Genomic DNA, 17335 nt, shown 5'->3' with positions numbered 1-17335 from the left:
AAGCAGAAGTCTGTCTTTTTCTATACAAGCGATTTGTATTTTCTACACGGATATAGCCTATGTCTGTGTTGGTGAGTTACTGCAATTTAAAGTTGTTTTGTAACCTTTTAAAATTTGCCTGTCCATCTCTTTCAATCACGTGCGCTAAATTGTCTGTTGGATGCAAAGTGGTCCTTTTATAACAAGTGGCTCTGTCGGTATTTATACCTCAAACCATGCCACAATAAAATTAATCCTTTGTTTGTGAATAAATGATTATTTCATGTTTCTTCAACGCTGTCTTGTAGCTATTAAGTTTGCCGTTTACGTGATTGATAATATCCCATAGCCTACCACACTGCAGCAAAATAAAAGTAATTAAACCATGCTGTGTAACATGACTCGTCGAAATTTCAGTCCGTTCTAAACATGCAGGCGGAATAAACGACGCTGTGGAGCTTCGTTCACATGCGCAGATCGGCGCTGCTTCTGTTTGCATGGCAAAGAAGGCAACTGCAGAAGTTCCCAAACTTTCAAAATGTTATCTTTATGCGAGTTTACAAATAATACCTCTACACCCTTTGGATGCTTCAAGGTGGAGGTTTTCAACCATGTATTCTTATAAATTGGTGCGTATATAGCAAATCGTAAGGGTTGTCTACATAAATACTTTAAAATATCTACTAAACACCAGCTTTCAAATCGAAATTAAATTTTATTGGAAAAACTTGGCAAATTTACCAAATGAGAGTCCACAGCCAGAATACTGTCAGGTACCAGGTTACAAAATTCAGAAATGATTTGCGAAACAGTTGTATTTACTACTAGGTCAACTTAATCGTTTAAGTAAGTATGTATTTCAACAGTACTTTCTGTCTGTCCACTGTATAGATCCTACATGAGTTGAGTGCACCTATAGGCCCTTGTTCGTCTTGCCAATTGTTAGCTTTAAAACTAAAGGATTTCAATCGTAAAAGCTGGGTTCCACATACAATGTCATCTGATCTCCTTTAAAAAGGTCCTCGCACCGGTAATTTTATTTCTCTGGACGGCTCTGGTTTACAGACCTTTGCCCTTTATTTTTTGAGTGCCAAAAAGAATTTCCAATTTCCTGTAAAATACAGGGATATCTCCAACATAGACGAGGACATTGAGTGCTGTTGAACATTTGGCGACGACGGAAGCCATGGATGGGAGAGCGGGATGAACGTGCTGTGAAAACAATGCGTTTTTGTTTGTTCACAATGAGAGAGGTTTTAAACTTGCTACAAGTGTGTGTTTTTAACACTGACTGTGCTGAAAGTTAGTTGTGGTGAATCTCAGTTTGAATTTCCTGTTTGTACAGTTCATAATTTCATGATAAACGATCCAATAATAAGACGTTATAGGTCGAAACAGTGGCCAACTGCATGCAGCTAAAATATTATGATAAATGTTATTAACTGCGGCCTTCAGGTTTTCAGTCTTTACACCCTTAATAGAAATGGCGAAACGAGTTACAAAAGTCTTATATTGGACCTACACCTACCCGCCCCGTGACCAAACAAAACGTCGATATCACTGCGTAAGGCGTCCAAGCGGTCAGAAAACAGACAACGCATTTGGCCGCACAGCGGGTGATGACAATCTCCTGTTTCCGTGACGACATTCTTCTTTCGTCGTTTGACCTTCCTTTTGGTGTCGGGGAACTCTCGAAGAAGTGCTTCCTGGTCTTGCGTATGATTCGCGCGAAGCAGAAGGAAATCCAAAGTAAAGGGCCTGCACGACACGAACGCAACGCGTGGATTACATTGCGAACTTTGCAAAAATGTTGCAGAATGACGGGATTTGTTACTTTCTATTCCGTTAAACAAGGAATTGCGCTTTCATTGCCTGCCAGTGCTAAAGTAAGTCGGAACGGTCCGAAACGCTGTTACGGTGAGAATTCACAGAATTCAAAAGTAAATATCTGGGAGGCACTGCCGGAATCAGAACCTGTTGTGAAATTAAGACTGGGAAAACTGTGTATTTGTAGGATTGTACCGCATGTACGTTTTGTCATAACGCACGAATAATTAATGTTAAAACAATTTCTTTTTTTCTACGTTTACCTATGAAACCAAACGCCATCATGAACACCATATGTGCCACGTTGCCTGGAGCCTGTTCCACGTAATTGAAAGAGCAACTCAACATGATTCCGTCCATTACATAACCACCTATGCCAAGAAACGGCATCCCGGCCAGCATACCCCTGAAAATACGATCACATGTAATTGACATAAAATCCATATTGTCATCAATTCCTATTGATTTGGCGTGAAATGAGGTTGATTTATTCACTCGAAAGCAACTTTTCGAAATCGTTTTAGTTATGTAAGAAAGTTACGTAAGAAAAAAACGCAGGTCATTTGTCGTAATGTTTTTCTGATATTTCTATCTCGCCTGCAACAAGACCTCGTCAGTATCACTTATTATCTTCACCAAAACGCTTATTGATGGCATGGGGCATTTTAAACCGGCTTACATAAAAGAAGATGTCACAAGGAACATGGCGATTAATTTCACGACTTGCGCAAACTAACAGCCAATTATATTTTTTAGATTCCAGAGAAAACCATGTATCTAAAATCAATAAAATGTCGCACTTACGCAAGCAGCCAGACAAAAGACATAGACATGACTTGAGTCTTTAGAGCCGGGTTATAAATTTCCGTAGACGAAAAGGACTGGCCTCGTTGGGCAGCCATCAAACACAAACTTCCTATTTGGCCGAATGCGAACAATCCACCGAAAAACGCCTGCCAGCGACACACTGCATGCAACAACATACAATTGTGTACAAAATATTAAAAAACATAAGAAACTACTGTTGAAGCCTCGCTGATTGGCAGACGGAACGTCGTAACAATAAAGAACGTTAATTTTGTGCAAGAAGAGCAGCAGGTATATTTTAAATATTTAAATACATGGAGTTAAGTAATTTGAACAAGAAAGCCATAGCATAGTATTCTAGGAATTACAGTTAGTACTGATGATGAACATAGCGTTGTTCAAAACGTCTGCTCTATATGTCTATCATACTATACCTTGGGCTTATTAAATACTTAAAAATATTAAAAAAAATCATTGAAATTTTCAATTCAACGACAACGGAAAAGTTCCGGAACGCATTTCATCAAAAATAATTCTCGCCAGTAAGAATCCAATTGAAGGTGAATTTTATTAAACGTAACAGCTTTCTAGGAAATTTCGCCCTTCATTCGAAAGTTAACCGTTCTGGTCAGGAAAAATCCTGCATTAACTTCTGTCATCGGGCACACATGGCACGTGCTTCCAGCACATACACCAGTGGTTTTTAACCTTTTTTCGCACATACAAATGCCAATAAATGTGCGACACAAAGTGATACAGAATATAATATTTCTCTTGCAACTAATTTTGTATATTTTGGTGCCGACAATTCACCCACCTACAACTTTATAAATTCCCACCGGTTAAGAACCACTGACTTAGAACATCATCGCAATCATTCTGGGCCACATTAGGAAAGAGGTTTAAAACACTGGAATTAGACCTAATTTTATGGTGTGGGTTAACCTACCTTCGACACTGAAAGGCCATCCAGAGTTGAAACAAGACCACACTGCCAGTGGTATGTTGCTGCCGCACATCCCAATGTTAGAAGCGCTCAAGGAAAGTAATGGCAGATTCCTAATACGCTTGGATCGGGTTCTGTAGACCCTGCAATCGCGTACACTTAGTTTAGTCCAAAAACCATTCAAATTAAATTTTTTCCTCGCCGCAAATAAGATGGTTTTCTATATCCGTAGGCTTAACAAAGTACACTACTTGGCGGTTTGGTCAGCAAAGTCGTCCATAGTTACACCAGCTGCACTTATGAGACCTTCGAGACAAAGTCGAAGCAAGGGCCATCACAATTCATATTATTTGCTCCACTTTGCTTATCAAAGTACGCTACACTTGGTCGTTTTAACGGACTTTAAGCTGCTTGGACATTCGCCGTAACAGTAGTAGAACCCTGCTCGTTTTATAGGATGTCAAACAGCAGATACAACTGGAGTAAATGATAAGAAAACGAAATGCTTTCGCAGAACAGTTTTTGCGATCCGAGATCAAGATTAAACAATTTAACAGCACTTGAAGTTTTCATCGCCAAACGTAAAAAAATTCATTTAAGTTAATTTTAATCAGGCACATTAATAACTGATTTACTCTAAATGGTGTGGTCCATAGTGCTGAAAACAATGATCTGTTAACTGATGATGGTAAGTATTTGCCGAAACGTTTTTAATAAATAAAACGTGTTCACGTTTTTAGCCAGTTGGCTCTTTATTCTCACAATTTTAATCAAATTAGTGACATATAAAAGAGTACTGACCTGTAGTATGCAAGCAGGATTAGGAGGTTGGTGGTGGAGCTAATGATGCCAACAATACACGTAACCATGCCAAATATACTGAACCAGTGCAGAGAGACGTTCCTGGCTTTCAAAAGAACTTGTTCCCCGACATAGGGCGAGTTGTACATGGAAGCAAACTCACAAAACTTGTCCTTCCGAGTGCAATTGTATTCAGAACGACTGAGGACGGCAATTTCAGATAAAGCCATATGTTATCAGTCTTTTTAGTACAACTGTGTCTTTGGATATAAAGTTAAACAGAGGATTGTTGACTAAATGCAAATAGTAAAATGCAAACGCAGAGACACAAAAAATCGCTAAATAAACTTTTCGTCAATTTGCGTTGAAGTTAAAAACGCAAACATTTGATGTTTTTTTAAAGCGATTCAAGAATAACAATCAGCAGTAGCAAACCCGGTCTCTGAGATATCCATGTGATCAAAATACGACGCAATCACTTTCTTGTGCAACACCGTAATGAAAAACTTCGAACTTGCAATATTACGCTTCACTTTGTGGCTCCAATTGTACTCTCGGCACTGACCGGCACAGGACATTTGGACATGTCACCTATGTCAAAACGCAATCAATATTCGTTAGTTTCGTTTCGATGGAGAATTTATTTGCTGCATTGAATTGCTGTACCGCCAATTGGCGAACTAGCAGGTGACAAGAGGTATTAACTAGGTGTAAAGTACACCATGATTTGAGGCATTTCCATGCACCTGCTGTGTGTGAACAATAGTGGAGACCCGGTGAACCTCATTATGTCCATAGCTTGCAGTGCAAAGCGCCCAGAAAATGGTCTCTATATTTGAAGGTTGCCTGCCAACTTTAACCTAATCAATTCATCGAGTTTAAATATACCGTTTACGTTTAAAATGATATTTTTCAAACCAATGCAAGTGATTGATTAAAGCTTTGCTGTAAGTTTAGACCTTGCCGCAAGCAGAATGGACGATTTGAGTTTAAACTCGCAGTTAAAATTCGGAAAATGTATTTAATTTCCTCAGGTATTTAATCTTACCTCAGTCTATTTATTAATTTTATTTTTCACAATTTTCGTCCCCGCAGACGTCTTGAGAGCCAGGCTTGATATTCCTTTGCAAAAATAGCTGAATATCCACCAGCTCATAGCTGATAAAATATTGGCCCAGAATGAACAATGTGTGGCGTCAGTGGTTCCCAACTTTTTTCAACGTAACAGCAAAGAATTGGTCTCATTTATCATGAGTAGACGGTGTGCCGCAGTATATTCTGTTCTATTTACGGCACGATTTATCCCAAATACCGTACACTTATTCGAAAAAAACGGAGCACGAATAGTTTAGGCGACAATTGTGACATCGAAAAAAGAAAATCCGCTATAACCGCGTGCGTCCACTCGGAAATTTCGAATCAGTCAAAAAATGCAACAAAAATGTTGCGGTCAAATTCGTTCGACCAATCTAAATCGGCCAACTTCCTTGTCCGGTATCACACTGATAAATGTCTTGTACAGCAGAGCGCCACGGGGTAGGGAGATTGCCTTCTGCGCTTCTCTGGAATTGGGTCTGGGAATGTAAATCTCCTTTGTAAAGCGTATAGTACCAGTGCATGTGGCTGAGAGGGACCTGTTCCTGCCAGCAACCACCTAAAGGAAGTTTACGCAACGTATTTTAATGAGGTGGTTACGAAATTTTGCCACTGAATCAGGTGGCGAAATCGTGTTACATCACGGTGTTGTGTAAGTTTTCGTTCAGAGCAAAAATACAGTAGGTTTAGACGTAATTGGTCAGGATTACTGTCTGTTCATCTGAAAAAAACGGTACTTTCCACATGGCACATGTCGTCCTTATTGCTTGGCCATCCATCATTTTTAACACAACAATGCCCACATTTGATTGCTGCACTTTTGAACGAATATTTATAAAATCTATACGAATTCGATTTTTCCGCCAGATGGGGCATTGTACTACCACGTGTTGTTTTCTTTTGATTTTCATCTGTCACCCAGGTCTTCAATATTTCAAACTGATCCTTAGTGAATCCAAGCACAATGCTTACTTGTATATGTTCGATCATTAGGTTTAAAGGCTTCACAACCCAGGCTAATGAACCAGAGGGATGTTATTTGCCAAAAAAAAATCGCCAGTTGACAAAAGTTTAAACGCGGGTTACCCGGCCACCTTACACGGTAGCGGCTTACTTTTTTCACACAAAAATAGATCACAGGCTGAACTTTTATGGTATGACATAGCATACATATCATATTCAAATATTAATGTAATTTTTTTTGAATTTTTCTATCGAAAGTTGAAAATTTTATTTTTTCAAGGTAACATTCCGAACGTAACTGATTTCCAAACAAAAAATTTGTTTTACATTTCGCTACGTTAGCCAATTAATCTCCATAAAAACTCCAGGGATCAGTTTACTCCTTAAAAGTCTACTTCAACATTTTTTGCCATATTTTTATTTTCCTAAATGTGCTTAAATGTATTTTCTCAAATTACTACAAAATGCTAAAAAGTTAATGTATTTTCGCTACTTACATTAGCTCCAGGTAACCATCTGTAATGGTGAATTTGCTTTGCTAGGAGATATCCACTGTGTACCCGGTCACCTGAGCATAAATCAGTGAGGGTGCCGATGCAAGTATAAACATGTGCAGTTAGCCTTTAATTGCTGGAGTGTACGCAGACTATACGAACTGAAATCCCATTACTATTTACAAGTTCATTTTCAGACACATGCAAATTGCATTTAAAAAAATTGTTACATCACCTACTTTTTATTACAAATTAGCATTGTGTTTCAAAATAAATTTTAACATTTTTTGCAACATGGCATAGAATGATTGAAACCTGAAAGACTTTTACATATATGTAAATTTGTGACCCAAAATCTATTACATATATGTATACAGTGCACCAGTTTTAAAAACATGAAGTAACAATATAAATTATCCTACATGGCATTCAAAATACTCTCTGCAATTTCCATTTTGTATGCCCACATGTCATTTAAAAATTAGTATAAATGAAAAATTATAAAATTACAATGTTTTGAACAACAATGACAATTTAATAGCAACTCCACAACTACAGCCTTGAAGTCACTTACCATCATTCACTTTCCAACCCCTGGATCGATTTTTCTTAGGACGACTGACATTTTGTGTATTACCTTTGGTACCAGTACCCGCACAACGTGTTGGAATAACTGTTGCAGTCGCGACTCTTAGGTTGATACCTGTATTATGCAAAAGCTATGTTAAATGTGTAGCGAAAGCAAGATAATAGTGCTGTCAGCTTTTCCAAGCTGCCCTGTAGACAAGAGGTGTCCCAACAAAATGCTGTGTTGGATCAAAATTTTCATTGCTCTTTCAATTAAAGCTGCATAAATAAATGCGTTTGACGAAAAAGGTTTGCTGTATTTCCAGGTTTCAAAATTGCAATTGGGATAATTACGCTTGATCGGTGTTTATGCCTTTTGAACTACATTAAGTGTATTATGTCGTTACAAACACGTTTACTATCAATATTACACATCAGATAGCCAATTTTATTTCTGTAAGTTTTATTAATGATAACGCAACTTTTTTTTTCTCTTTTGGAATGACATTATTGTAACATTTGTGCAACTATAAGAAGGGCCGCAGAGTAACTCAAAACTCTGCAGGTACCTGATGTCTCAATATGCAGCTTTGCGAATTGCTTCCACTTCGACCAAACGTGTTCACTTATATTCATTCTGCAACTGGAATTGAAATCTCGGTGTCAACATTCAATCAGAACTTTACTTGCTTGAACTCTGAACACAAACGTAGTTACTATATACTGTCGCGCATGATTGGACACTGTGTGAATTGTGAGTTTGGTGCACGTTTTTTGGCCGTGGACTCACACGCTTTTGTATACCTATTTTTTTTACTACAAATCCAATTTACAGCCGTTTTCGAATCGAAACGTCAGCTTAACAATAGTCAGCATATTAGCTTTGATTAACTTGTTCAAGGTAAACACTTGTCATACAGATTTAGACTTCAAAAAAATTATCCGGTTTAGGTTCGATTCGAAGGTCGTACAATGTATTCCTGGCGGGGTTCAGATTTAGATCCGCTTCAGGAAAATTGGATGCTCAGAGCGGTCCAAAGGTTCATTTAGTTTCCACTGTACAAATTATCAGCACAACAACTGAAAAGTCTTTTTTAGCAAATGCATACGTCCTTATTTGGAAACAGGTCATGCATTTGAATTAGCGGAACATTTTCGGAAAACATATAAAAGCGATAAAAATACATTGCAATTTGCAACATATCTTTCATGTTTAACCATAGCATTCTATTATACTGTGGACGCCAACTATTTGGTGGAAATTTGGTGTAAAATGAATAGTGGTTCAAATTTAGTTCCGATGCTGTTTGGCCGAACTAGTCAACAAACAATTATGTGACGAATTTAACATTCTGCCTTGAAACTTGTAATGTAAATTGAAGAACTTTATAATTTTTAAACAACTTGGTATACTAATAAAACTTAAACAAGTGCCTTTACAAGCAAAGAACTACAATCGTAAGTGACGCGCTGTCTGTATCGATCTTCTTGAATCTTATCATCGGCAACGTACCTATCAGCATTTTCCAGTATAAGCCGGAAGGTGTGGATGTTGTTGCAGACCAGGAGACAATGGCACAGCTTGTATTGCAAAATTCGACGAATTGTCAACTTGCATGCGGCTGCGATTTGGTGCATATGTTTCGCTCTGAAAATAGGGGATTGGAATTTTTGAAAAAAGTAAACCTCATCAACAAGACTTGGTATACTGCATTCGGCACTTTTCTTGTTCTCATCGGCCTGATTTGCATTCTGATGCATTTGGTAATTGTGAAGCATTACCTGAGGTAAGTTAAAAGGCAGTTATTATATTGTATATCTAAACACAACTCAAAAATTAATCACTAAAACTGCAGGTACGCTTGATTTGGCAGTTGCAGTTTGTTTCGAAATTTAAGTTTTTTTATTTGTTGTAAATGCAGAAAGTTTTTCCAATTAAAAAATATCACACGCTTTAATAACATCCAGGAAATTCGACTAAGTGTTTTTGATTGCATTGGGTGATAATCTTTTACACGTTAGCAGCTCGATACATTTTACGACCATCTTTACGTCATCACGTTCCACTTACATAAGCTTGAAATTTCTTGAAACATGCTTGAAGGAAGAGCCTTTCTTATTGTCGCACTGGCAGTCTGTTTATTTTTAGACGTTACAAAAGCAGGAATAGCAACGGATTCAACATCAACATATTTTCCTTGATGTTGTCCGGCCTCGGAATGTTCATAAGTAACTTCCCGACGATGCTACATGCTTGTTTGGCTGGATGTTGGAGTGCCGGATCCTCAGGTAACTTGGAAACAAAAACATATCTTTATTCTCTGCCTGTCTAATTAAAATGTTGGTTTCGCCAAACAATTTCTCTTTACGCAGCTAGCCTACGTTTATTTAAAAAATGACGTATGTAAGGGCATCGCAGTTGCTTGACTCGATAACCCTTATGATTTTATCGGTACCCATGTCATTTTGTGCTTTGCGTTTGCTCATGTGCGTTTAGTAAAACTAATGGGCTAATGTGCGTAGTAAAATGTGCCAATTCACGTAGTAAAGCTAATGTGCGCAGAAACTAACTTCGCGTGCAAAATTAAAGGAATTCGATTTGATTTGATGCGAACCACGTTTACTTATAATGCCTGTTGAGGTAACGGCATCTCAATTTTGAATGTGATGCTTTCCAACAATGAGTAATTGACTCCTCAAAATGCAATTTTGCACTCGAAATGGAAATAAATTTTGAAACGACTTTTGTTCTGTACACGTAGCTTGCGAAATAACCGCCTTTCTTGGAGGCCTGTTCGCATTTGCTCAAATTGGCAGCTTGGTTGCTGTCGTGAACCAAAGGTACGACGCCATCGTCCTGATGAGAAGCAAGTCGCTTCGACAACAGCGAGCGTCCATTCTCCTAATCTGGATAATTTCGTGAGTGTTGCGTAACTATTATGTTTCTGTATGCATATTGTATTTTAATTAAGCTGTTCTTATGGCATAATTAAACATAACCTTTTTTACCGACGATTTACCTGCTATCCAGGTAGGCTTTCTCGGGTAATGGTGCAGCACACATGTTGCGTAACTCTATTGAAAAGTTCTCTTCAATTGATTCTGGGAGTCATTTTTAAGCATTCCCGCAAAATGGGTTTAAAATTAAAAAGTTGTCACTGATACATTGCCCCTCCCCCTGGATGCCCGTGCATACTGTGTACCACAAGCAGCATGGAAACGTTTACTTCCGCTGGCCTTCAGTTGTTTACAGGACGTTCTACAGGCAGTAGTGACATTTTTCACAATTTCAAACCCTTTTGGTGTTGAGTTAGAAAACTAACTGATTTTAGCTTGCAGAAATAAACGTTTTCGTGCTGTTTGTGGCTATTTAAAAGCGTTACAAATATTTGATCCATACCACAAACGTAAAAAGCAAAACTTGCAAGACTACCGTGGCTATGTATGTCAAAGAATTGTGTGTTGGAGGAAAAAAATCTTTGGATAAATTTTGCCGTTCCAGCTGTGTTTATTATTGTGTTGAAGGTTTTCTTTGGCTGTTTTGCCAACCATTGGACTGGGTAGATTTGCCCCAGACGGAATTTTGATCAGCTGCTCGTTCAACTACATTGAAAATCAACGAACCGAAGTGGCTCTTATTTTATTCATGACAAGCCTTGGTTACATAGGTGAGCGTTGCTTGTAATTACAGAGTAGCAAGTCGGGGTATTTGCGACGGGGTTTTTAATATACTGTCTTTCTAATAAATTTGCTTTACAACTGACACACCGGCGAATACAACGGTGCACAACATCTCTGAAACAGTATCGATTTTGTGTTTGTCTTACCTGTTACGAAATTGTACATGCTCGCCAAAAGGCCAATTAATTTGTGTTCATGCGCCCGCAAAAGGGATTAAATGCTTCTGTGGATTATCCGATTGAATCGTACAGTTAAATTGACAGTAAATCGCATGAACGCTAGCACCTCATTTCATTTTATCGACTGGATGATAGACACACAAGTTTACCTGTATTGAAGCATGAGGGTTGAAATGGGTTCATATGGCACAGTAGGCTGAGCATATATTGAGTTTATCATAACGATTCATGTCAGTCAACTTGAGCATGAACAATTTTTGAGACCCAATCATTGGAACGTTTCGGAAATGTTTTGTTGACCTTGGCGTCAAAATTATAAAATATTACATTAATTCAATAGTCATTATTGGGTAAAATATGTTGTTTTTTTTTCAAAATTCCCGACATTTAATACTTATCCGCCGACTGTCGCAGATTTGAAGAGTAAAATTCAGAATATGTTGGCAAAAATCCTTCCGTATGCCAAACATATTATCGTACACCATAACGCAGGGCCCTTGGTGGAAATTAAGTAGGTGCAAGACCCTTTTTGGGGATCATATGAAATTATAAGTTTACAATAGGAATCCAATGGTGTTCGTGTGATGGGCCACCTCTTGCTATTGATAGACCACCTGCACTGGTATGGAATCTCCAATAAGGCCTGTCCTAACGCCTACATAACCACACAAGTGCTTTTCAGCTTTGATTTATGGAACTCACTCGTTTTTTACAGCCCCGATTATCAGGATTTGCTACTGCTATGGTTACATCTTAAAAGCGGTAGCGAGAAGCGGGAAGGAGATCCGCAGTTTGTCTGGCACGACAAGCAGGAATTTGCGAAACCAAATCGACAAGAGGGAGAAAATATTGGCTGTGGCTGCTTTCAAGTCCATCCTGTGCTTCTGCGTTTCCTGGACTCCTTTCACAGCGGTCATTTTCGTCTCGATGATATATCAGGTTTTTTTGCTTTGTGACAAATTCTTTGACATCGTATCTCACGCTTAGACGTGTAGTTTTGATTGTTTTTACTTGAAACTTCACTGAAGATGCAACTTTTACGACATACGAACCGGTATGGGTGCAAAAATTAAATTATAAATTTAATTAAGTAAAAACCACATGCCGCAGAAATAGCGGGGAATTTCCTATGTCATATAGCTCTTTTCTGCAACGCTGTTTCAAAACCCTGTTTCACAAACGTTTTCGTAAAACACTAGACATTTTTTTTCAGTCGCAGTCGCCAATCGCGTCTACGTTTGCGTTCATCCTGGCCAAGTCATCGACGATTCTCAACGCCGTGGTGTACATCATGAGTCAACCCGACTTCAAACATGAATTTTCTGCGTGTTTTGGTTTCTTCAGCCTCCAGCAAACCGATAACAACTTGCGTGAGTTTTCAAGTTCTTGGAAAAATAATTTTGTAGTCAGGGAAAGGAAACGTCGATTTTGGTTTGTGATAAACTACACTTGTATGTATGTGAACAACCTTGCACGGCCAAATTGGAATGTGGTTGAAGAGGACATGTCCAGTAGAAATATTTCGTGGATAATGGCAAAAGCTACTTAAAAGTCCCGAAATTTGAAAATCGAACCCATGATAGCCAATCAACGCCCGATATGGTGACAAAACCTTGTGCTTGCACTTCTCATTAAACCACACGCAACAATTTGTTGGGCGTGATCGCGTTACAAGCACCAGACTACATAGTGACAATGGGTCATATCGTTGAGTCAATTTAGTATTGGAGCTGCTAGGCGTCCGGCAAAAACTCATTAGCGATAATATGAACAAAAATAGTTCTTCGCCGAGAAATGTGAGTGACAGGAGTCTTTCCGGCAGTGCACTGCCTCAAAAGATTACAGCAAAACATGCACCATTTCACTCCACAATCGTTTGTATTCGATGTGAGATTATGAGGTTGTGAGACGTGCTAAAATCTATTCACAATTAATTGATTCTCGGCTGTCAAAAAACCTTTCGCGAGAATATTCTTTCCTGTGTGCATTTGCTTTTGCACTAAACCTAACTGTATAATTAAGGGCTGATTAAATCGTCCAACTTATGACGCTCAAGAGAAATATATTCAAAAGAGTCATAGTAAGTAATTATTGAGATCTGCAAGCAGTATAGTGTACACTGTTGTGACCTACAAGGTCTTATTAGTCCAGCTGCACTGATAGGACCTTATAGGTGTGCATACCTGTCAGCAGCTCTCAAGTGGATGATTGCAAAAATGTTAATCCCATGTTCCTAATCCCATTCGCTTTTTGCTCAGATTCCTCTCACGATGGATACACGAGATCAACGAGGATGCAAGCTATCAGTATCGTCATGTCGGAAATACGAAAAACTGATGACTGATAGATGCGCCCGATTTGAGCCAATCCAACTTGTTTCGTTTGTACAAAATGCGTTGATGACTTGTGCACGTAATCGTTTGTGCAAAAGGGCTGCTTTAAATCAATTACACATTTATACAAATATGCTGTTGACATCGCATCACCAATCACAACACAAGAAGACGGCAAATCAATATATTTAAACACTAAGCAGGCCACAGTTTGGAGATTTGGAACAACATAATTCTTAACCGTTTTTTGAACCTAGGATATCCTGGCCACAAATCTCGAAATATTAATTTTTTTTTACCACAACAGGATTTGAACCCTGGGTGTCCTGGGCACGAATCCTGAAGTTACCAATTTGGGAGGGGGCCATGGGACCTTTGCTCTCTCCGTGGCTACCCTAATGCGTCTGACCTCACCGCCATACGGGGCCAGTTGCAAGAAATGAAATTGTTGTTCGGAATCAGATACAATTGCAACTTGAACCTTGTTAAGAGTAAAATATGTTTGTATCCAGAGGCACAGCAGCGCCATGACCTCGAGTTTCAAAAATCACTGCCTATGAGTTTGCGACCTTGTGCTGCGCACTCCAGGTGTTTTTGTGTCCTGAATTTGCTTTGTTTATGTAGCACTTCACGAAATAGGTGCCGGGTAGGGGAAACGTTTAATTACTCTTGCTGTTTTTGGCCCAACATGTGGTTACTATGCGTTTAAACCTTTGACTTTTGCTTTGCTTCCATGCGTGGTTTTTCGACAAACAAGGATAGTTTGTACAAATGTGTTTGCAAATTTTTGATAAATTTTGACCCGCGAGAGGAAAACTCAACTTTTTCCATTGTGCCTCTATGACGTCATAAAAATTTATTGTTTAAGAGATACATTTTAGCTGGGGTTGCCATAGAAACGGCCAATTTCATATATTTAGCCGTAACGCGAAAATTTGGGCGAATTTAGGCCGTTATTAAAACTTTCTTCCATACCGCAGAAAATGCTTAAGCTAGCCTATTTTTTGAGCTAAGTGTTAGCAAGTACTACGTCCTATTTTAAGCTAAATGTTAAGGCGTACTACGCCCAAATTTAGGCTAAATGGTTTAAAAACATATACGCCCAAGTTGTAACGTTAGCGTTCATTTTTGCACTTCGTTTTCGACTACTTGATGGCTTTACGTAGAAAAACTTTATCTTGGTTTTGCCGTTGCCCTAAGCCAATGAATATTGCGAAACGCTACCCGTACCTGCTGCACAGTAAGCCCGATCGCGTGTCTGCAAAGTATACAGGGAACACGCAGTCTGCCAACAGTGCTACATTTAAGATAACATACTTCCGCTCAAACCTTCCAAGGCGCCTTCGACACTTATTTGCAAATAGGACACATCAGCTTTAGACTTATGGTGAGTGCTATTGGAAATTGAAAAACTTTTGAGATGTCTTTGTGACACTTTGGGCATGTAATAACTTTTCAAAGCACGCAGACAACTTGAAACAAAGTAGATATCTACTGTATTGACATTTTAAAACCTTATCAAGCTTAGATCGTGTTTCACAAGTACCCACTGTGCGTGGACAAATGAGCATTGTTACTTAGCCATTGTTACGCGCTGCGTTGTGGAATGGAATGATTTCGACATCGAAGGTAAGTACAATCGTAAGCCTCTAGCTTGCTTCACGGATATAATACTGCGAAGGCCATCAAAAAGGTGAAAAAAGCGTGCGTGATCTGCTGCCAGTGGCAGTCCAAGTTAAAGGCAAGAATTATGAGCATTTTGACAGTTACTTTTTTAATTTATTGTAAGATACAGGAAAATCGTTTAATTTAAGTACTAACAGTGCATAAAGGCATCGCTGTGTTTTAAAGAGCAAATGAGCAATCGAGAAAATGTATAAAGTTATAGCTATTTTCCCCAGTATGAAGTTATGTGTTTGTTTTAGTTTGTAGGATAGCCATGGCAGAGTCAACTACAACCCAAATAACAACAAACACGACCCTCGCAGCAGCAACCAATGTCACTTCGTACAACACGATCGAAGACACGACTGCACCGCAAATCCTGCTGTTTTTTAGTATGGCACTGGTAGTTGCCATAGTAGCCAAGATCATAGCAAATTGCACGAGATTTTTAATTGAGCGTTCCGCTGCAAAAAAAGGTAAAAACACGGACGAAGTGGAGGAAAAAATAGAACCCGAGTTCAAATTGCCGTATTTCAAAAAAATGGACAAAGCTAGCGGCGGGGCATTTGAAACATTCGCAACAATATCAATGGCGGCCTCGCCAGCATCGCCGGTAATGGCAAAGAAAATGTGGGAAAGTGCGCTTTCAATAGAAAACCATCACACAGATCAATCGCCGTCTGAGAGTTTACAGGAATTGCCAGGAACAAGTTCAACGCCAGACGATGGAGGTCGAATCATTCTCGTCCAGCCACAAGCAACGTCAAGCACGACGTTTGAGAACGTGGAAGCAGTGAGGTCAAATATCACAGGCGAAAAGATAAGGCTCGTCCAACCGGCAAAAAAGAGTTTCAAAGTGAACTAAAAAAGACCTTCAAGGTGAACTAGTGAAGTTTCGGGTTATATTTTACTTTCTTTTCGTCTTCCCCGTATTTCAAATCAAATGCGCACACAAATTGAAGTAGTAAATTTTAACGTATTGTGTTATTTGTAATGCTAAAAAATCCTATCATCTAAAGTCTAATTTTGTAGTTGCTCGCAAGTAGTATTGCATTATGGCCGCGACATCATTTGAGCGTAAAGTTGCTTCAACCACATGTTCTATTGTTACAACGTTAAGAAACTGTTACAAGATATATACCACGTGGAGATGCCTAAGCAATGTATAATTTATTGCTTCCCAAAAGCGCCAGCGGCCCAAGTCGGCCTGGGCCCTGGCCTTTGCTGCAATCGTTTTGATAACTTTCCGCACGTGCGAACAGAAGGCTGCAAAAAGCCACGCGTTTAATAATTCACCAACTTTAAATAAAACAGATTGTGGGCGCTTGATTCGGCTCGGTTTGTTGCCAAAGGTATCGGTCAAAAACACCTTTCGCATCGATTGCATCTTGCCGTTTAACGTTGCATGAGGGAGGTAACATAGGCGTTTCAGAAACGAGTGACAACCCTTGACAGCTTCCACATTCCTGCATGAAATTTACATGGCTTCGTGCGATGTAACGGTTTTTGAACGCCATACTTTGTAATTACAAGACTGCACAATCACTACCGCTGTTGTTCCCATATAGATTGTTTTCAAGATAAAGGAAAAGCAATGTTAATAGTTTTTACAATCACACTGCAACAATGGGTATAGAATTGCGCATGGGGCCATATGATATGAATTTTGTGAGCTGCATACACATGGCCATTGTTTCGACCTATAAGGTCTAATCAGTGCAGTTTAGCCGGCAAAATCGTCCATAGTGACACCAAGCTGCACTGATGAGACGTTACAGCATAGGTCGAAACAATGGCCATCTGTATGCAATTCACAAAATCTGCTTGTAGAAAAGAGCGTAGCCTACGAACCATTAATATTAAAGTTAAAAAATAAATGATAATCCAGACAAAATGCTAATTTGCGAGGTTAAACAACGTTACGAAGATAGAAGGGAACGATAGTGTCAGTGAAAAAGTACTACATCCTGCTCCTAAATTGCAGGGTTTGACTTTGCT

The 17335-nt window shown here is 39.0% G+C and overlaps 4 protein-coding genes across 4 annotated transcripts; 2 read left to right on the top strand and 2 right to left on the bottom strand.

The window, feature by feature from the left end:
• Positions 1-1038: 1038 nt before the first annotated feature.
• LOC145907358 (rhodopsin, GQ-coupled-like) lies at positions 1039-4590 on the bottom strand. The gene is made up of 6 exons (XM_082994776.1): positions 4361-4590; positions 3563-3702; positions 2611-2773; positions 2070-2212; positions 1508-1737; positions 1039-1191 (listed from the first exon to the last, which is right to left on the bottom strand). Exons 1-6 carry the CDS (start codon positions 4588-4590, stop codon positions 1039-1041), a joined length of 1059 nt encoding a protein of 352 aa, XP_082850902.1.
• A 1042-nt stretch (positions 4591-5632) lies between these two features.
• Positions 5633-8182, bottom strand: LOC145906227 (large ribosomal subunit protein bL27m-like). Its single transcript, XM_082993652.1, has 4 exons — positions 8049-8182; positions 7487-7615; positions 6916-6986; positions 5633-6014 (listed from the first exon to the last, which is right to left on the bottom strand). Exons 1-4 carry the CDS (start codon positions 8113-8115, stop codon positions 5811-5813), a joined length of 471 nt encoding a protein of 156 aa, XP_082849778.1. The 5' UTR covers positions 8116-8182; the 3' UTR covers positions 5633-5810.
• Positions 8183-9051: 869 nt separating this feature from the next.
• Positions 9052-13683, top strand: LOC145907357 (rhodopsin-like). Its single transcript, XM_082994775.1, has 7 exons — positions 9052-9266; positions 9629-9768; positions 10242-10398; positions 11005-11147; positions 12055-12278; positions 12553-12709; positions 13598-13683. Exons 1-7 carry the CDS (start codon positions 9052-9054, stop codon positions 13681-13683), a joined length of 1122 nt encoding a protein of 373 aa, XP_082850901.1.
• A 1595-nt stretch (positions 13684-15278) lies between these two features.
• Positions 15279-16787, top strand: LOC145906515 (uncharacterized). The gene is made up of 2 exons (XM_082993947.1): positions 15279-15301; positions 15598-16787. The coding sequence occupies exon 2, from the start codon at positions 15612-15614 to the stop codon at positions 16200-16202; it is 591 nt and encodes a 196-aa protein (XP_082850073.1). The 5' UTR covers positions 15279-15301; positions 15598-15611; the 3' UTR covers positions 16203-16787.
• The last annotated feature ends 548 nt before the right edge of the window (positions 16788-17335 follow it).

Source organism: Ascidia mentula, chromosome 6, assembly GCF_947561715.1.
Source record: "Ascidia mentula chromosome 6, kaAscMent1.1, whole genome shotgun sequence".
NCBI lineage: Eukaryota > Metazoa > Chordata > Ascidiacea > Phlebobranchia > Ascidiidae > Ascidia > Ascidia mentula.
The sequence above is the reverse complement of the archived record's forward strand: the minus strand, read 5'-3'. Positions and strand labels throughout refer to the sequence as shown.